This window comes from Talpa occidentalis, unplaced genomic scaffold (assembly GCF_014898055.3).
Source record: "Talpa occidentalis isolate TD23 unplaced genomic scaffold, MPIMG_talOcc4v2.1 talOcc4.11, whole genome shotgun sequence".
In the NCBI taxonomy this organism is placed as follows: Eukaryota; Metazoa; Chordata; class Mammalia; order Eulipotyphla; family Talpidae; genus Talpa; species Talpa occidentalis.
This window is the reverse complement of record NW_023601104.1, coordinates 11,093,404-11,114,769: the sequence shown is the minus strand read 5'-3', so window position 1 is coordinate 11,114,769 and position 21,366 is coordinate 11,093,404. Positions and strand designations below refer to the sequence as shown.

At 42.2% G+C, this 21,366-nt stretch overlaps 1 protein-coding gene across 1 annotated transcript in view; it reads right to left on the bottom strand.

Annotated features, from left to right (window-relative positions):
* Positions 1-21,366, bottom strand: part of RTF1 (RTF1 homolog, Paf1/RNA polymerase II complex component) — a 65,030-nt gene that overhangs the window by 28,150 nt on the left and 15,514 nt on the right. The window contains exons 3-4 of the mRNA XM_037502258.2: positions 6,279-6,426; positions 1,835-2,039 (exon numbers count right to left, since the gene is read on the bottom strand). Coding sequence (XP_037358155.1) covers positions 1,835-2,039; positions 6,279-6,426 — 353 coding nt within the window. The remainder of the gene's footprint in view (positions 1-1,834; positions 2,040-6,278; positions 6,427-21,366) is intronic.

The following is a 21,366-nucleotide window of genomic DNA, read 5'->3' as shown; positions in this document are numbered from 1 at the left end:
TGCTGAGGGGAGCAGCAGGTTAAACAGGAGAGGTCTGCTACGCCATGTGGGTAGCTCCATGGCCGGGGACTGAACTTGTGCTGGAGTGGCTGTGGATAGCTTCATAGTGCTGTGACTTAACCCCTTGCGCGACCAGGGAGGCCCCAGCCTCTTTCTTTACACTCTCCTGACATCCGAGTATAGGAGCCAATTTCAGATTTCATCTGAAAAGCTCCCAAGTTTCAAACCAACACAGCTCAAATGCCAATCAGTGGCTGAACTTATATACACAATAGAACATTATTCAGCCATAAAAAGAAATGCTAGGGGAATGAACTTCAAAAATATGCTAAATGAAAGAAGTCAGTCACAAAAGACTATATATATGTTGCATGATTCCATTTATATAAAATATCCAGTAATAGGCAAATCTATATATAAAGAAAGTAGATTAGTGGTTGCCTAGAGTTGATAGACTTGGGAGGGAAATAGAGACGTAAACTGCCAATGAGTATAGAATTTCTTTCTGGGGTGATAAAAATGTTGTGGAATTAACTGTAGTAATGATCACATAATTTGGTAATATACAAAAACTACTAAATAATATACTTTAAGTGGATAGGTTCTATGGAATATAAAATATACCTCAATAAAGTTAATTTTTGAAGTTAATAATAGCTTATGTTTACATAATGTTCTTTATGTATCACTATCATCTCATGCAAGGTTTACAACAATCCAAAGAAGGCTGCTCAGGTAGGAAGAAGGTAGTTAAGTAATTCAGATCACTTGGCCAGTGAGTCTAAGTTGAGCTATACCGTCTAACTGAAAATATCAGTGTTTTCCACAACCAAACTACCTTTTATGTTGCCAGCACTCACCTTTAAACAAACAAAAGAGAGGTGAAGACTCTTAACAGCTGAAAATTACTAACAGTGCTACTGGCTATAAAATGTCATACTAATGGTGTTCACATAAGATTGTTATGAAGAGTAAATGTGATACATGTCAGACCTTTATTAGGTGAAGATAGAGAAAATTTCTGACTTACTATATTGGACTATCTTGCAACTAAACAAAAGTTTCATTTTTCTGTGAATGGCTCTGAACTTCTGTCTTAAATTATTCTCACTCTAATATTCTTCAAGTCACTAACAAAAAGTCATTGAATCTCTCACTTGTCTCACTCATCTAAGGGAAAAAAATACATAAAAAACAAGTTTGAGATAAGCCATACATTATTGTTGAGTTACTCTGTGATTTTTATCATTGGTCTCCTAAGAGAACCTTATTACAGCTCTCCACAGTTCAGAAATAAAAATTTTAGAAGTCGTCTCTAACTATCTGACAACTCCAGCACAGTTCCTTCAGTCATGTTTGTTCCAATACAGGTAACCTTGGAAGCGTTAACACTCAAAACAAATGTCTATTACTTGCTGCTAACTGAAAGCCAAACATTCTTGTCTAGGCTAACTCACCATACTTAATATGGTTTCCAGAAGGGACAAACAGGCTCCCAGATGAAATAGAACTCACTGCTGCCAAAAGAAAATGTTTCTATTTTTCTTTCTTGATATTAGGTGGGTAGGGAAAATCCTAGTTCTGAGGACTATTGCATTTCCTGAGACAAAAGTGAAGTTTATTTTTACCTTGAAATTCTTATTATGAGATAAGAAAGAACATTTACCATTTAAATATGGCAAAAATAATTTAGAAACTGAAGCAGCTTCTGAATATCAAAAAGCAATTTAACATTTGAATTTTTAACAAAAAACAAAACCATGGTAGTGGTATATAGTCAGGTACCTAACACATGAATAATAAGAAATTCCAAGTCTTGAATTAGGCAAAATACCTTCTTTTCAACACCTCTCTCTTCTCTATACGATTGAACAGTTCTTGCTCTCTCTCCTTCTCTGTCATCTGTTCCAGACGGGCCCTGTCTTCCTCATCTCCCATGAGGTCTTCTCCATAGCCGTCATGGAACTCTTCATCTTCTGAGGATGAGTCTGAATCTGAACTGGAAGAGGAGCTGTTGCTGTCAGAATCTGACACTTCACCTGCAACAAAGGCCCAAATACCACATTAGGCGATGCTACAGAAGACAGAAGCCACAGTGACCCAGTGTGTTGGTGCTCATTACCCGCTGGCTCGCTTAGGTAAAGAGGCACAAGGCCACCTCGATTCCCACTTAATAGTCCTGAGTGTGCCTTTGGCAACTGCAAACACGGTGTAGGAAAATTTAGGCTGGAATAAGAAGCATGTTTTGCTTTTTTAATTCAACTTTATTTTGAAAACCTTGACATACACAAAAGAGTTGCAAGACCACATCCCATAAATCTTTCTTTTCTTTCTTTCTGTGTCAAAGAATTGGGGTGTAAGGGCCTCCCTGGTGGTGCAAGGGGTTAAGTCTTAGCACTATGAGCTACCAGCAGCCATTGTAGCATAGTTTGATCTCCAGCCAGGTTGCTGACACACACAGCGCAGCAGGCCTCTCCTGTCTCGCCTGCTGCTCCCCTCAGCAGCGTGTTTCAGTCAATCCGCTGTTCTGCTCCCCATTCTGTCTCTGGTGAAGCTTACAGCCCATCTCTTGTATGCTATTAAATAAATAAAATAAAATCTTAAAAAAAAAGAATTGAGGTGTAGGCAGAGGTGTGGGTGGTGCTGGTAAGAGAATTCACCCAGAGACAGAGTGGGGAGCAGAACAGGCAGAGACTGGAGCAGTCTGCTGTGCCATATGTGGGTTAGCTCCCTGGCCAGTGCTGCACCCCCCCCTGCAGTGACCCTCAGGGCTAATGGCTGTTGCCATGGTCCCTGAGGTCCGGCGTGGGCAAGGAACCATGCGCGCAGGGGGAGAACAGCAAACTCCCTAAAATGCAGAGAAGCCGAATGCCTGTCAAGAAATAATGACCACCAGAAGCTGCCACAAAGATGATTAAAAGAAATGCTGACCACCTGGAACCTTATCTCGCTTTCTCAAGGCCCACAAACTTTATTCTGCTACAACTGTCTTTCTAAAATCTTTCCTTTTTCTGGTCATTGATTGCTAATTAAAAAACATACCTAATTTAATAATTAGGTTAATGCAAATGAAACATTACTAAACACTGTGTTATAATAGAATTGTTAGTTTAATAATCTTTCTATTATGTGCTTAACTTTAGTACCTTTGATATTAACTGCATTATAAAATAAATTCACCCATGACAATTAATTATGATAGTGCAACTAGAAAATAATTATATAGAACAGTAAAAAGAATTTATAGCCTGTCCAATTAGGAATGAGGCTAGATGTAACTTCGGACATAAATCACTGCCCTGTCAATTAAGCTAAATTTATGAGCAAACTGATCTCTTTGATGCTTTTAGAAAAACATATATATACTGACCACTAGCTTAATAAAGACGCACTCAGATTTACACTCTCTCTTGAAGTGTGTCTGTTTGTCATTTCTTTAACCGAATCCCTGACCACCCTGCGCAGTCTCTCAACCCTGAGACGGCCTCATTGCCTACTGCTGTGCTGGTCCGTGGCAGCCGGGAATCGAATTCAGGTTGTAGAGGTGATAGCTCTGAGACTTATCCCCTAGGCCATTAGGGAGGCCACATCCCATCAATCTTTTACTTAGGTACATCCATTGTTAACATTGCCAATGTACTTTCTCTCGTCCATACGGTTTAGCATTTGCTTTGCTGAACTGAGAGTAAGATGCAGAAATTATGGCCCTTTACACCTAAATACTTCAAAAAAGGAGAGTCTCTGACATAACCAACTCTCCAATTATCAAATTCAAGGTCTTTAATATTGATGGAATGCCATTATCAAACATATAGTCCATACTCAAATTTTACCAGTTGTTCTCATACTGTTCTTTATAGTCACTTTTCAGCTAAAAGGAGGTCCAATCTAGGATCATACCTTGCATTTGGTTACTATGTTTCTCTAGTATGCGTTAATGTGTAAAAGTGAGCAACTGAAATGTGGCTAGTGAAACTGAGAAACTCGATTTTTTATTTCATTAGTTTTTAATTAAAATTTAAATAGTCACGGTAATGAAATATTCTTTAATTTAGGATGGTTGGTTTCATCAAGAAACTATTCAGGGGCCTCCCTGGTGGCGCAAGGGGATAGTTAAGCACTGCACTATGAAGCAATCCGCAGCCTCTGCAGCATGAGTTAAATCCCCGGCTGGCCAGGGAGCAACCCACATGGCGCAGCAGACCTCTCCTGTTGAGCCCGCTGCTCCCCTCAGCAGTGTACTTCGGTCCATCTGCCTGTTCTCTTCCTCACTCTTTCTCTGGTGAATCCTCTCCCCACCCCATCTCGGGCTTATACCCCAGCTCTTGTATGCATAAATAAATAAATCTTTAAAAAAAAAACAAAACTATTCAGGGGCCTCCATGGTGGCCCAGGGGTCAAGTATCATCCCATGGTCTGAGTTCAATCCCCAGTCAGGGAGCTGACTCACATATCACTCAGCAGACCTCTCCTGTCTGTCTTACTGCTCCCCTCAGCAGTGTATTTCAGTAATTCTACCTGTTCTGCCTCCCACTCTGTCTCTGGTGAATCCTCTCACTTCCTGAATGTCTGGCCTACACCCCAGTTCTTCTACACAAAATTAAAAAGAAATAAAAAAGAAACTATTCAGGTCATGAATTTTTGGCAAGAATACTCCATGAGTGATTGTGCCCTTTTCAAAGAATTGCATAGGAAGTATGTGACAGTTCTATTACTAGTGATGTTAGTTTGGTCAAGGTGTTACTTGGTCAAGGTGGGGTCACTTTGAAAAGGCACCCTTTTCTCCTTTGTAATTAGTAAGTATTAGTATAGGGAGATGCTTTGAGACTGTGTAAACATCTTGTTCCCCAACAAGCTCTCAAAGTTTTTAACATTTGTTGGCAATTCTTGAGTAAATCAATTTTTACTGATGGTTGAAAAATGGTGATTTTCTTAATATCACTTATTTTAGAGTTAATAGTTCACATTTAAAAACCAATGTCGGGCCTCTCTGGTGGTGCAAGGGGTTAAGACGCAAGCTATGAAGCAATCCACATCCACTGTAGCACGAGTTTGATCCCTGACCAGGGAGCTACCCACATGGCACAGCAGAACTCTTCTGACTCGCCCACTGCTCCCCTCAGCAGTATATTTCAGTCAATCTGCCTGTTCTGTTCCCCACTCTGTCTCTGGTGAATTCTCTCAACCCCCACACCACTGGCCTGTATTCCAGTTCTGTATGCATAAATAAATAAATCTTAAAAAATAAAAATAAAAACCAATGTCTAAATGAGTCATTAAATTGATGAGTGAATTCCTAATGAAACTGGATCTTGGTAGGACAAAGGGTAGCATGGAAAAAAGTCAGTATATATAACAAGTGAGTATTAAGCTAAAGCAGCAATTTATTTATTTTTTTTTAAAGATTTATTTATTCGTGCATACAAGAACTGGGGTACAGGGTAGAGGTGCGAGAGGATTCACCAGAGATGGTGTGTGGAGCAGGAAAGGCAGATGTACTGAAATACACTGCTGAAGGGAACAGCGGGTGAGTCAGGAGAGGTCTGCTGTGCCATGTGGGTTTCTCCCTTGGCGAAGGATTGAACTCATGCTGCAGTGGATGGAGATTGCTTCATACTGCTGTCTTTAAGCACTGCACCAACAGGGAGGCTCTAAAGCAGCAATTTAGTAAGAACTGCATTTGACTCAATTTGATCTAACACTCATAGGAGAGGTCTGCTGCACCATGTGGGTTGCTCCCTGGCCGGGGGATCGAACTCATGCTGCAGAGGCTGCGGCTAGCTTCATAGGTTTCCTCTTAACTCCTTGCGTCACCAGGGAGGCGCATGTTATTTATTTCTTTTTAAATGCAAAGTTGATCATTCTAGTCCTAGAACAAGTTTCCTTTCAAACTAGTATTAACAAAAATTCTGGAATTAGTTCCAAAACAAGAACAATTTTTTACTGAGTTCTGTATCTGGTGCAAGGATTTTCCTCCTTGTCAGATCAAGAAAAAAGAGAAGGCATTCAGAGTAAAGTGAATTGAGCCTCTTACACAAGAACTCCTCATGGGTTTCCTAGGTGGGCTTCATGGGCCACACTAACCCTTCAGAACTGCATGTATATTACTTGTTCCATTCAGATTCTCAAAGGATCCAAGGTCACTGAAAAAGTTAAAGATCACTGCAATGAAGGCAGAGGCCATCCTGTAATGTAGGCACCTTTGCCCTCTACTTCTGATTAAGTAGCTTCAACCCGATAAGAGTACTTCACTCTCAGGTATGGGCAGCTTAGCTCACCTTCCTCAGGGGCTGAGCTCTCAGCTGAACTGTCTTTGTCGGAACTGCCTGAAGAAGCAGTTTTGTTGGCCTGTTTCTTCATGGTTCCCTTCTTCTCTATTTTCCTTGCCTTTCCTTTCTTCTTATTTTTGTTGTTCCCAAATGTCCACTGTAAGAGAAAAGAAAAAGGAAAATTGAAATAGGTATTTTTTTTAATAGATTTATTTATTTATTTATACAAGAATCAGGGCACAGGCCAGATGCGTGGGAGGGTGAGAGAATTCACCAGAGATAGACTGGGGAACAGAACAGGCAGATTGATGAAGTACACTGCTGAAGGGAGCAGCAGACAGGAGAGGTCTGTTGCGCCATGTGGGACCCTCGCCGGTCAACCGGGATCAAACGGGCGCTGCAGAGGCTGCTGACAGCTTCATAGCACTGTGCTCAACTGCCTGTGCCACCAGGGGAGGCCCTGAAATAGGGATTTTATTGGGAAAAGCTGGAGACCTAAGAGTTAAAAGACATTCATCAAAATTATTACGATGACTGGGCCGCCCTGACGGCGCAAGGTGTTAAGACGCAACCTATGAAGCTATCTGTAGCCACTGCAGCACGAGTTTGATTCCCGGGCCATGGAGCTACCCACAAGGTGCTGCAGACCTCTCCTGTCTCGCCCGCTGCTCCCCTCAGCAGTGTATTTCAGTCAATTTGCTTGTTCTGCTCCCCACACTGCTTCTGGTGAATCCTCTCACCCCCACAACTCTGGCCTGTACCCCAATTCTTTTTTTTTTTAAAGATTTATTTATTTATTTATACAAGATTGATTGATTGATTGATACAAGCACTGGGTACAGTCAGAAGTGCGGGAGGGTGAGAGAATTCACCAGAGCCAGAGCAGGGAGTAGAGCAGGCAGAAGGACCGAAGTACACTGCTGAGGGGAGCAGCGGGCGGCAGGAGAGGTCTGCGCGCCATGCCGGACCCTCCACCGGTGGCCGGGGAGCAGCCGGGGATCGAACCGGCGCTGCAGAGGTTGCGGGCAGCTTCGCAACCCAGCGCTCAACCGCTGCGCCACCGGGGAGGCCCCCCAAATTCTTTTTTAAAAAGATTTATTTATTTAAAAGATTTATTCATTTATACAAGAACCAGGGTACAGGTCAGATGCGCGGGAGGGTAAGATGATTCACCAGAGACAGAGTGGGGAACAGAACAGGCAGACTGACAAAGTACACTGCTGAGGGGAGCAGTGGGTGAGACAGGAGAGGTCTGCTGCACCATGTGGGATTCTCGCCGGCTGGCCAGGATCGAACCCACGCTGCAGAGGCTGTGGATTGCTTCATAGTGTGGTGCTTAACCCCTTGCACCACTAGGGAGGTCCCAGTACACCAATTCTTGTATGTATAAATAAATAAATCTTTAAAAAAATGATTACAACAATATCTATTACTTTGAACCCAAAACAAATACTTCATATGGAGAAAAACATGGATCTTTAAAACTTTAATTAAAACCCCATCATTTCCGGTTTGTAAACAGATAACTGATATACTAAACACATAAAATTTAATTAATGCATTTTTTATTACATCAGAAAAAGATATCAACTTTATGCTAAGTCAACTGGGTTAGCTATCAATAAAATTCAATTGGTAGAGAAAACTGCTTCTAATGTTTCCTGTGGCAGAGAGGGCAGAAATTGCTAGGGGGCTGGTAAGTCTGGGTTTCAGCACATCGATGATTTAGTTTCAGAGTGGGCCCCAGGAAGGCAGGGACTAAAGCTTGTTAGCAGGAGAAAACTGCAAAAGCACAGGAACAAAAAATGGGGGCCACTCATGGATGGTAACACTAGTACCAACAAGACAGCAGAAAAATAATGTAGATCATTAAATTTTTAGCTGTGTGTGCTTTTTCCAAAAAATCTACATATATTAGTTACACTACAACTTAATGTTTTAAGTTGGATAATACACCCAATATTCTATACATCTAAACATAAAGAACCTGCAATTTGTATTCTCAAAGTACTAGGCCAACAATATAGTTAATCATCCCAAGGATAAAAAAATCATTTTCATCAAGCTCTTTAAATATAAGAATGAAAGGCCTTTTAATTGTTTTAAAAATTCACAGGACTATTTAGTTACATTAAACCATACCTCTTGATATTTTAACTTATCAATTTAGGAGAATGATTTTAGGTGAAAATACTTTATTTGGGAACTGTACTCTATATATCATAAAGAATAATCCTCACATGGAAGAAAGTATTTGCCAATCATATTTGACAGGGTCTCCCTGGTGGCACAAGGGGTTAAGATGCAGCCTGTAAAGCTGTCCACAGCCTCTGCAGCACGAGTTCAATCCCCAGCCGGCCAGGGAGCTACCCACATGATGCAGCAGACCTTTCTGTCTCACCCATTGCTCCCCTCTGCAGTGTGTTTCTGTGGATCTGCCTGTTCTGTTTCCCACCCTGTCTCTGGTGAATCTTCTCACCCCCCATACTTCTGGCCTGTACCCCAGCTCTTGAAAGCATAAAAATAAATCTTTAAAAAAAAATTGCTAAAAAAAAAAAAATCTTATTTGACAAAGGTCTAGTATCCAAAATAAAAAAGAATTCTTATAACTCAATAATAAAAAGATGGGCTTCCCGGGTGGCGCAGCGGGTTGAGTGCAGCGCTGCGAAGCTGTCTGCAGCCTTTGCAGCGCCAGTTTGATTCCCGGCTAGCCAGGGAGATTCCCACATGGCGTGGCAGACCTTTCCTGTCGCACCCGCTGCTCCCCTCAGCAGTGTATTTTGGTCGTCTGCCTGTTCTGCTCCTGACTCTGTCTCTGGTGAATCCTCTCACCCTCCCACGCCTCTGGCCTGTACCCCAGCTCTTTATTTATTAATAAAAATAAATAAATCTTAAAAAAAATAATAAAAAGATAACATATATAAAAATGGGCAAAGGATTGGAATAGCTTTTTCTTCAAAGAAAACATATAAGTAGTTATTAAGATGTAATATGATAGGTAAACGTACATTAAAACCACAATAGGGCCTCCCCGGTGGCGCAGCAGTTGAGCGTTGGGTTGCGAAGCTGCCCGCGGCCTCTGCGGTGCCGGTTCGATCCCCGGCTGCTTCCTGGCCACCGGAGGAGGGTCCCACATGGCGCGCAGACCTCTCCTGCCGCCCGCTGCTCCCCTCAGCAGTGTACTTCGTTCCTTCTGCCTGCTCTGCTCCCCGCTCTGGCTCTGGTGAATTCTCTCGCCCTCCCGCACTTCTGACTGTACCCAGTGCATGTATAAACAAAACAAACAAACGAACAAAACAAAATAAATAAAACATGCCTCTATAAAAAAAAAAAAAAAAAAACCACAATAGATACTAATTCACACCTACTAGGATGGCTATACTTGAAAAGTCAGAAAAGAAGTGTTGATAAGCATGCAGAGGAATTGGAACCTTCAGACGTTGTCTGTAGGAATGAAAAATGGGGTGGCTACTTTGGAAAATAGTTTGGCAGTTTCTCAAAAAGTTAAATATAGTTACCACATGGCCCATTAATTGCACTCATAAGTATGTACTAAAGAGAACTGAAAATTTAAGTCCACATAAAAACTTGTACATGACATTCAAAGTTGTTAACAACCCAAATGTCCATTTACTTAAAAATGAGGGGAAAAAAATTTTTGCCTTTCCAGCATTACAATTTTTTTTTTTTTAATTTTATAGAGGCATGTTTATTTATTTATTTGTTTGTTTGTTTTTTTTGTTTATACAAGCACTGGGTAGAGTCAGAAGCGCGGGAGGGTGAGAGAATTCACCAGAGCCAGAGCGGGGAGCAGAGCAGGCAGAAGGACCGAAGTACACTGCTGAGGGGAGCAGCGGGCGGCAGGAGAGGTCTGCGCGCCATGTGGGACCCTCCTCCGGTGGCTGGGGAGCAGCCGGGGATCGAACCAGCGCCGTGGAGGCCTCGGGCAGGTTCGCAACCCAGCGCTCAACGGCTGCGCCACCGGGGAGGCCCTACAATTTTTTTTTTTAAGATTTATTTATTTATACAAGCACTGGGTACAGTCAGCACGGGGTGAGAGAATTCACCAGAGCCAGAGTGGAGAACAGAACAGGCAGACTGACAAAGTACACTGCTGAGGGGATCAGCGGGGGGCAGGAGAGGTCTGCACACCATGTGGGACCCTTGCTTGGTGGCCAGGGATCAAACCAGCGCTGCAGAGGCTGTGGGCAGCTTTGCAACCCAGCGCTCAACTGCTGCGCCACCGAGGAGGCCCCCCAGCATTACAAATTTAATTATACAATGTAAACTTTCTACAGCTAATATTCAAACAAAAGCACAAAGTCCTTGCTCCTTTTATAATGTGATTGTACATTAACCTCCTATGTAACAACAGCTAAGCTCAGAAAGTTAAGTTTATTTTTGGGGGAGTGAGAAGGTATAGGGGTAGTCTTTAGAAGTTTCCTTGTTAGAAGTTTTCCATATGAGCTATTCTTGAAAACCACAGACTACTAGATTACCTTGATAAAATATAATGAAAGGGTATGATTTATATCTTGTGATTTTTGAATTTAATTTTTTTTAGTTATCTTAATTGCTATTTCATCTTTGTACTCCAGAGCGAGGAAGAAGGGACAAGTAGAAATCAAACCACATGTTCAAGAATGATATATTGCATGAATGAACAGCAATTTCTCCTTATAAGTGAATTTACTTCTCAAACTTTAACATTTCCAAACTTAGATTATTATTGAAAGAAATTCTAATGCTTTTCTTATAAAGCATAGCTTTCAACCATTTCAAATTTAAATTATACAAGGATGATGCCTTTTAGGTCAATTTAAAAGAATCCAAAAGGGGTTGAAGTGTTTGATTTTTTTTTTTCTTTTCCTTTTTTAAAGATTTATTTATTTATTTACACAAGAACCAGGGTACAGGCCAGATTCGCGGGAGGGTGAGAGGATTTACCAGAGACAGAGCAGGGAACAGAACAGGCAGACCGACAAAATATACTGCTGAGGGGAGCAGCGGGTGCAACAGGAGAGGTCTGCGCTCCATGTGGGACCCTCGCTGGCCGGTGGGGATTGAACCGGCGCTGCAGAGGCTAACGACAGCTTCACAGTGCTGCACTCAATGGCCTGCGCCACCAGGGGAGGCCCAAGATTTCTTAATCCACTGAACAAAAATATATCAACTCTCTATGCTGATAATACAGATACTGTATAGACAATAATATAGAAGACATCTTTAACATTGGTTTTGGATATGAGAAATAGCACTACACACATACTAGAGAGTCAATAGTAATTAGCTGGTTATGAAAACGGAAATGACCCATTCTTAGCAAACAGGATTACCTTGGCTCTTGTACTTCTATAGGAGGTAAGAAGAGCTGAAAGCATAAAGGTTGCACTACCAGGGTCACCTGTGTATTAGGGTGGCTAGGTCTACTTTTGCCTACAGATTCAGGTTTCTTAAGTGCGACACAGCCAAACTTTGTTTTTTTTCCTATGGAAAAAAGGATTATTGAGAGCAAAAAAGAGCTAAACGTGAAATTGCACAGGTGAATCCAATTCAGAAGATACTAGTGAACTATGTGGCTTCCTCATCCCGCTACCCTTTATCTGCTTCAGTCTGCCACTGCCTGAACTTAGCAACTCTCGTTCATTTGTATTCAATGATGATTACCCCTTGGGAGGAAAGAGTGAAAATAGAAGAAAACAAAATGCTTTGATTTTAAGAGTTCTCCTGGCTAAACCTGAGAGGAGGTTACCTTATTTTTTTTTTCCACCTCTAACAATTTTCAGAAGAAATGAAACAACAAACCTGCCCATGAGGCTAATTCAATAGGATCTGCCATACCAATGGCAAACTATCAACAGCTAACTATATGTGACAGGGTTTAGGGGATTCATAATAATGTAGGAGATTTTACTTTTAAAAATAAATTTCTTATGAATATCTCTTTCAGTAGTAAGAAGATAGAGATATTTGGGCCTCCGGGTAGCGCAGGGGTTAAAGACAGCACTGTCAAGCTACCGCCAGCCAATGCAGCATGAGTTTGATACCCAGGCTGCCAGGGAGGAACCTACACGGTGAGGCATACCTCTCCTGTCTCGCCCACTGCTCCCCTCAGCAGCGTGTGTCAGTAGATCTGCCTGTTCTGCTCCCCACTCTCTCTGGTGGATCCTCTCACCGTCCCTCCCCATACCTGTGGCTTGCACCCCAGTTCTTGTATACATAAATAAATAAATCTTAAAAAATAAAAAAAGAAGAAGATACAGATATTTGTATTTTTACTGTCTTTTAAAAAGTCTTTTTGGGACCATGGAGATGGATCATGGGTGCCATGGTGGCAGGAGCATTATGGGAAATACACCTGAGGGGAGAAATCCAATACTGTCCAAAAATTAACAATGACATAAGAAAATAAAATTTAAAAAGTCTTTTTGAAAAAAATCCTTAATCTCTAATTTTAATGATAATATATGTTCATTATAGAAGCTATGAGAAAACAGAGAGGTAATATTTTAGACATTTTCTCAGACTGTCTGACATTCTAGTCAGGTAGCCATTGGAAAAGGTCGAATCTTTTTTTCTAGACAAAAGTGAATCTGATTGATTGACTTTCACTGAGGCAGTGTTGGTTTACACTGTTGTTTGCATTTTGGAAGTACAGGACTCCCCCACTTGGAGTGATGTTACCATAGCACTCCTACCACCAATTACCCGAGAAAAGTATCAGTCCCATAGCAACAGAAAACCATAGTCCCATAGTAAAAGGAGAGTATTTTTTTTTAAAGATTTATTTATTCATGCATACAAGAACTGGGGTACAGACCAGGTGTGCAGGAGGGTGAGAGGATTCACCAGAGACAGAGTGGGGAGCAGAACAGGCAGACTGACGGAAATACACTGCTGAGGGGAGCAGCAGGTGAGACAGGAGAGGTCTGCTGCACCATGGGGGTAGCTCCCTGGCTGGGATGGAACCCACGCTGCAGAGGCTGCGGACAAGCTTCACAGCACTGCGCTCAACTGCCTGCGCCACCAGGGAGCCCCAATAACAGGAAAGTATTTTTAAAGCTTTAAAAAATCATCTGTATTCTACCACCCAAACAAATCACTTAAAATGTTGAGCCAATCGTATTAGTCCTATTTAGTAGAGAGAGATTCGAGTAGGTCCTGATAATCTCCCTAAAATTTTTTTTCTAGAGAAGAGATCACACTAGTGATATTTTATATTTACTCCTCTAAACCAAAGGTTCCTGAATATTTTTGGGTCTAAGCACATATTTTAAATATTTCTCCCCTCCCCAGAACACTGATTCTAATAAACCATAAAAGTGATGGTCAAGGCTTATAGTAGGCAAAATCAATATAGAAATTATCTTAATCTAGTCACTAGCCCAGAGATTGTTTGACTATCCCTGCAAAAGCCTTACTGAGTTGACTCTAAAACAGAGAGAAGGTGAATTCTCTCATCATGACAGCGTGGTAGTAAATGGAATCTAAAGAGTAAAGTGTTGAAGGACACCCCGCGTAGTGAGCAGAAGGGCCTTGACCAGAATACATAAGGCATGTGAAAACACATGCGTCTCGGAGGAAAACCTCTGAGTGAGAAGGCTTGGTGTTGAGAGCCTGGAAAGTGACCTGCGTGGAGTCAGGCTTCTACATCTCCACAGTCTGAGAATAACAAAATGGAGAGACCCTGCGCAGTGAGCAGAAGGGCCTTGACCCAAGTCCCTAAGGCATGTGAAAACACATGCGTCTCGGAGGAAAACCTCTGGGTGACAGGACTTGGTGTTGAGAGCCTGGAAGTGACCTGCGTACATCTCCACAGCTTGAGAATAACAAAAACAATGAGCGAACTTTCCAGGCTCTGGCTAGGGGGCAATAAGATTATGTGCGTGAGAACTAACCACCTGGTACCCTATGTCTGAAGTAAATAGATAATAGTAAGAAAATAGACTAATCACTCATACATGTTATCATTATATGGTATGCTCTGATGTTACACCTGCTGCAATTAAAATAGTATATAATGAGCACTAAGACAATAAAGATTTACTGCATGCTGGACATGACAGTCCCCCATGTCTGTCACCGTCGTGTCCCAGGTCTCGGACTCAATAGAAGTCTACAGTAAAGGCAGAATTAAAGGGATGCTTTAGGCTCTCTCCATCCAGCAGAGAGTAAAGAAAATACCTGGCATTTCTTGATTTATTTTGGGAACTATGACTCCATAGAAAGACAAGTTCCAGGGCCTCCCTGGTGGTGCAAGGGGTTAAGATGCAACCTATGAAGCTATCCACAGCCACTGAAGCACAAGTGCAATCCCCAGCCAGGGAGCTACCCACATGGCACAGCAGACTTTTTCTGACTTGCTCGCTGCTCCCCACAGCAGTGTATTTCAGTCAATCCGCCTGTTCTGTTCCCCACTCTGTCTCTGGTGAACCCTCTCACCCTCCACATCTCTGGCCTGTACCCCAGTTCTTGTATGCATAAATAAATCTATATATATAAAAAAAAGACAAGTTCCGTTGTAACCTTAAGTGTGACCTAAAATATACCACACAAAAGGGAAGAATGAGAAAATGAGTGCCTGCTCATCAGCAACCAAGTATAGAAGTCAGAGCATCCCCTAACGAGAACTGCTCAAAAATAGTCTAAAAATGGGGACAGGATCCACTGTCAGTTAAGACTCACACACACACTGACATCCTGCTTCCCAAGCATTCTATATGTACTCAGGGCTCATATAATAGCAAGGAAGTGTTATGTTAAACAGAGATGGGAAGGAAGATGTCTTATTAACTAATAAATTAAGAGAAATTAGCAGTTTGACCATGATATAACAGATACTCTAATGGACAGCAATTATCCAATGATAGAAGGAGGATTAATAGTATATAATCTTGTGCCATCCTGAATGTATGTGGGGTATATGAGCAGGTCCCCACTCTTGGAAGCAACTAACCTTCCTGGAACTATCAGCTGAAAGACAGGAAGGAACACAGGGTGATGTGTGCTTGCTTTGGACTTAGCTGGCATTGAGTTTTTGCTGAGTATTTTTGAGCATCCTGGAAGCAGAAAAGCAAAGAAGTGTCAAGATTTCAGAGAGATTATATCTAAAAGGGACCGCATATCTCTAGATCTCAGGACGCAACATAGAAACCGTTCCAGGGCCTCCCCGGTGGCGCAGCGGTTGAGCGCTGGCTTGCAAAGCTGCCGGCGACCTCTGCGGCGCCGGTTCGATCCCCGGCTGCTCCCCGGCCACCGGAGGAGGGTCCCACATGGCGCGCAGACCTCTCCTGCCGCCCGCTGCTCCCCTCAGCAGTGTACTTCGGTCCTTCTGCCTGCTCTGCTCCCTGCTCTGGCTCTGGTGAATTCTCTCACCCTCCCGCGCTTCTGACTGTACCCAGTGCATGTATAAACAAAAAACGAACGAACAAACAAACAAATAAATAAATAAAAACATGCCTCTAAAAAAAAAAAAAAAAAAAAAAAAGAAACCGTTCCAGCCCAGTTACCCTGAAATGATTATAAATGAAATGAAATACTTCAAGAAAAACAGGGTTCAAGGAGAACAGATGAGCCAGTGACAAACTACACTGGGGCGAGGGATCAAAAGAATTAGAATACAGTCTCAACCCTTAACCTGAGACCAGTTCCTTATTTGCAAAGTACGAATAGTAAAACTACTTGACCATCTATCAGGGTAGTGTGAGATTCAAATGAGAAAGAATAAAAGAAGTTTACAGCATATTAAAAACTATAAAGTTCTTTTTCTTTTTCAATATTTTTTATTTATACAATAGCTGGGGTACAGGCTAGAGGCGTGGGAGGGTGAGAGGATTCACCAGAAACAGGGCAGGGAACAGAATAGGCAGACTGACTGAAATACACTGCTGAGAGGAGCAGCGAGTGTGACAGGAGAGGTCTGCCGCGCCATGTGGGAATCTCCCTGGCCAGCCGGGAATCAAACCCACGCCACAGAGGCTGTGGAGAGCTTCACAGCGCTGCGTTCAACCTGCTGTGCCACTGGGGAGGCCCCAGAAACTATAAAGTTCTATATAAATTTGCAGGATATTATTTTATGATTGTAAAAGGAAATCAGAATTTCTGAGTCACTATTTTCTTATCTGAAACAAGGGAGTCCAGATTATCTCTACGTCTTGGAGTTTTTAAAGTTGAAGGATTCTATAGGAGATATGTGTTATGCTAAGTCAAAGCAATGGTCAAAGAGCTCAGTAATCGGGCCTCCCCTGGTGGTGCAGCAGTTGAGCGCTTGGCTGGGAAGCTGCCCGCAGCCTCTGCAGCACTGGTTCGATCCCCGGCCACTGGCGAGGGTCCCACATGGCGCCACAGACCTCTCCTGCCACACCCGCTGCTCCCCTCTGCAGTGTATTTCAGTCAATCTGCCTTTTCTGTTTCCGGCTCTGGTTCTGGTGAATTCTCTCACCCTCCCACGCTTCTGACTGTCCCCAGTGCTTGAACAAATTAAAAAAAAAATTAAAAAAAATTTAAAAAAATTAAAAAAAAAAAAGAGTTCAGTAATCATCATTCTACATTTTGACAGTAGGCAGCAAAGTGATACGGGAGAACAATTTAGATGTTTTCTTTCCCTAAAGGTAGAGAATGGTCAGACGAGTTGAGAGTTAAAAGCTATTTAATTTCAGCCTAAAGAAATGAAGAATAATTTTACTTTCTTTTCTATCAACTATGTAGTTATTTAAAATATGAAAGACAATACTATGCTTTCTTTCTTTATTTATTTAGAGATTTATTTATTCATGCATACAAGAACTGGGGTCCAGGTCAGAAGTGTGGGGGGTGAGAGGATTCACCACAGACAGAGTGGGGAGAACAGGCAGACTGACCGAAATACACCGCTGAGGGGAGCAGTGGTTAAGAGGTCTGCTGCGCCTTGTGGGTACGGCAGCTCCCTGGCTGGGTATCAAACTTGTGCTGCAGTAGCTGTGGACGGCTTCCCAGTATTGATGCTTACCGGTACTGACGCTTAACCCCCTATGCCACCAGGGAGGCCCCAACTATGTTTTATTTTTTGGTGAGTTAGAAAAGAAGCTTATTGTAGATGAAAGTACACACTCAAGAGTGAGTGTGGGCAGATTCAGAGGAGACTCACACAGTCACTGTATTATTTTTTATTTTTTTAAAGATTTATTTATTTATTCATACAAGCACTGGGTATAGTCAGAAGCGCGGGAGGGTGAGAGAATTCACCAGAGCCAGAGTAGGGAACAGAACAGGCAGAGTGACGAAATACACCGCTGAGGGGAGCAGCAGGCATGGCAGGAGAGGTCTGTCGCACCATGTGGGACCCTCACCAGCGGCCAGGGAGTGAACCGGTGCTGCAGAGGCTGCGGGCGGCTTTGCAGCCCAGTGCTCAACCGCTGCGCCACCAGGGCAGACCCTGCATTATTTTTTTAAAGATTTATTTATTGGGGCCTCCCTGGTGGCACAGCGGTTGAGCGCTGGGTTGCGAAGCTGCCCACAGCCTCTGCGGCGCCGGTTCGATCCCCGGCTGCTCCCCGGCCACGGAAGGAGGGTCCCACATGGCGCGCAGACCTCTCCTGCCGCCCGCTGCTCCCCTCAGCAGTGTACTTCGGTCCTTCTGCCTGCTCTGCTCCCCGCTCTGGCTCTGACTGTACCCAGTGCATGTATAAACAAAAACAAACAAACAAACAAATAAATAAAAAAAACACACCTCTATAAAAGAAAATTAAAAAAAAAAAAAAGATTTATTTATTTATTTATTTTAAAAGATTTATTTATTTATGCATACAAGAGCTGGGGTACAGGCCAGAGATGCAGGGGGTGAGAGGACTCACCAAAGACAAGGTGGGCAACAGAACAGGCAGGCAGACTGAAATACACTGCTGAGGGGAGCAGCGGGTGAGACAGGAGAGGTCTACTGTGCCATGTGGGTTGCTACCTGGAGGGCCGGGGATCGAACTCGTATTGCAGAGGCTGTGTATTGCTTCATAGTGTGGTGCTTAACCCCCTGCGCCACCAGGGAGACCCTAGAAGATTTATTTACTTATGCACACAAAACTGGGGTGTAAGTCAGAGGTGCAGGGGTAGGGGTGAGAGGATTCACCATAGATAGTGGGGAAAAGAACAGGCAGATCTACTGAAATACACTGCTGAGCAGTGGGCAAGACAGGAGAGGTCTGCTGTGCCATGTGGGTTAGCTCCCTGGCCGGCTGGGGATTGAACTTGTGCTGCAGTGACTACTGATAGCTTGAATAGCACTGTGTCTTTAACCCCTGTGCCAGGAGGAAGGCCCCCACAACTACTGTATTTTACAATCAAACATTCATATATAGTTACCTGGAAAACACAGAGAATATCTAAATTTTAATTACTAAAGTTTAGACTTTGGTTATGGAGACAAAAACAAAAGTGAAACAGAAGTGATCCTGCCCAAAAGTAAAATGTAATGAGTACTCCATCCTACTAGGTGGTAGGAAGTATCAGAATTTGTTGTACACAAGTTACATGAGCAAGTAGCCAGGAAAACCACTGTATTACACATTCTTGTAATGAGATTTTAATGGTGTCTAGATAAATGAGGTACAACTGTAGGGTTATTTACATAGCCAAGAACTAAGGTTAAAAAAAGTTTTGTAAGCAATCCAAACAGCTGTTGTTAAGATCAAATACTAAAGCAGTGTTCCAACCTAAACTCTACCCAGTCCCCTGGTTTTCTGACCCCAGAGATCAGACACAGGAAGTTAGAAGGAGAGCAGATTACTAAAAGACAACAATAGTCACTTTTTACTTATAGCAACAAAGGAGCGAGAAAAAGTGTAAAAAGCAGTAGCACACAGCTTGGTATCTTGGAAGTCATTACTACATAGTGCAAGAGCTGCTATTTATAATCATGACAAAATGAACAAGAAAAATTTTATAACATCAAAGGAATTTTCAAAGAGTGTGTTTTAAATATTTTAAGCCTTTAAAATTTTAAAATTTAGTTTAATTATTGGGATAATTCATCCATATGGAACATCTTGTTCCAGAGATATTGTGTGTATGAAAACGTCACTAAAGCAGTATATGTACAGGAAAACATTAGCCTAGCAATGAAGGCTGTTATGGAAGTCTCTGTTAATTATCTGTGTGGTAAAGTAATAACAAAATGTTCGTGAATATCTAAGCTGACTTCCTGAAAAAGCTATTAGTAAATGAATTTAAGTTGTACTTTTTATCAAAATGTTCTATTAATAAAAATATTGGCTCCAGCAAGAGATAACAGACTGTATAGGAGTGCTACTAGATCAAAGTGGGAGAGGCTGAAAGATTAGATGGGATAAGAGAAAAGAGAAGTTTACGAAATAAGGTAGGAAAATGAAATGGGAGAAAGTAAGAAGAGGCCAGAGTCTTTAAAGATACAAATGGGGGCATAAATGAAACCAGGAAGGCTGACAAAAGTTCTAGGGAGAAAAAAACCAAGTGTGACAAGTGTTCAACTACAGGAATGGGCCTGACTCTTCTATTTCTGAAAAATGTTAGACACATGAAGTTTTGTAGAATAATAATTCTTGCTTAAGCAGAACGTACTGGACCATAATCTGGCTGTCTCCTTGCTTTGTCTAAAGTAGCTGCATTCAATGTAAACAATTAGAAAAAAGTTTTATTGGTAACCAATGTGAATTCTTACTGGTAGCATGTAAAAATCTAGGCTTTCTTCTCATCTGGCTGTAGCTATCTGTTTCTATACAATCCACTATGTTTCTAAACAAGGTTATGAACTACTTGATTTAGGACTGTTTTCCTCTAACAATGGACTTTTTATTTTGGCCATTTGTTTTTTAAACTCCTTCTCATAATGGAGCAATTTCTAGTTCTTGTCCTTATAACTTTATTTTTCCTCCTTGCCAGCCCTGTTTACATCTTTGCTGGTGATATAAACTGCTTTCAGGGACAGAAATGACAGCACCAATATGCCACACCACAGCATTATGACCTACCATTTACCAAGTCCTGCTTCCCAGGCTTGGTGAATGTAAACCTTATTAGAAGAGTCCTGCTTTTTATTTCTAAATGTGCCCCAAGGTATCATCCAGGATAATATACAAGTATATTCCCTTTCATTAAACTTAGGGTTTTTTTCCCTTCCTACAAAGGTATTATATCAAAACATCTACTATTCCCTAATTTAAACCTATGATAAGGTACAATGCACCCACTTTTTTCTGGATAGGAAACATTCTTTAAAAAAAAAAAAGATTTATTTATTTATGCGTATAAGAGTTGGGGTGTAGGCCAAAGGTGTGTGTGTGGGGGTGAGAGGATTCACCAGAGACAGAGTGGGGAACAGAACAGGCAGACTTGACGAAATACACTGCTGAGGGGAGCAGCGGGCGAGATAGGAGAGGTCTCCTGCGCCATGTGGGTTTCTCCCTGGCCAGCCGGGATCAAACTTGTGCTGCAGAGGCTGTGGATAGCTGCAGTGTAGTGCTTAACCCCTTACACTATCAGGGAGGCCCAGGACAGGAAACTTTCTTAACCTTCTCTCTATTCCTCCTCTCCCCTCCACTTCCCATCAATCACTTAATTTCTAAAACGTCTTAAAATCATGTTTCTCCTAATAAAAAATCACCCATTAAACCTTTTTTTAAAAAAAGATTTATTTATGCATACAACAGCTGGGGTACAGGCCAGAGGTGTGGAGGTTGAGAGGATTCACCAGAGATAGAGCAGGGAACAGAACAGGCAGATTGACCCAAGTACACTGCTGAGGGGAGCAGTGGGCGAGCCAGGAAAGGTCTGCTGCACCATGTGGGCAGCTCCTTGGGTGGGATCAAACCTATGCTGCAGAGGCTGTGCTTAGCTTCACAATGCTGTGCCCAACCTCTTGTGCCACCAGGGAGGCAGCCATTAAACCTTTTAACTCAGTTATTCTTGGCCATTTTCTGTCCAACTAATCTGAGGGGACCTATATGCTTCTTCCTATTGTATTCACTGCTAATGACAAAAAAAAAAAAAAAAAAAAAAAGAGGGGTTGGGAGGTTTATTTGAAAAAGGTCCACAGTAGCATCTGTCAAGTAGGCTCCATTTGACTGAGAAATGCTGCTATAACAAACTTTTG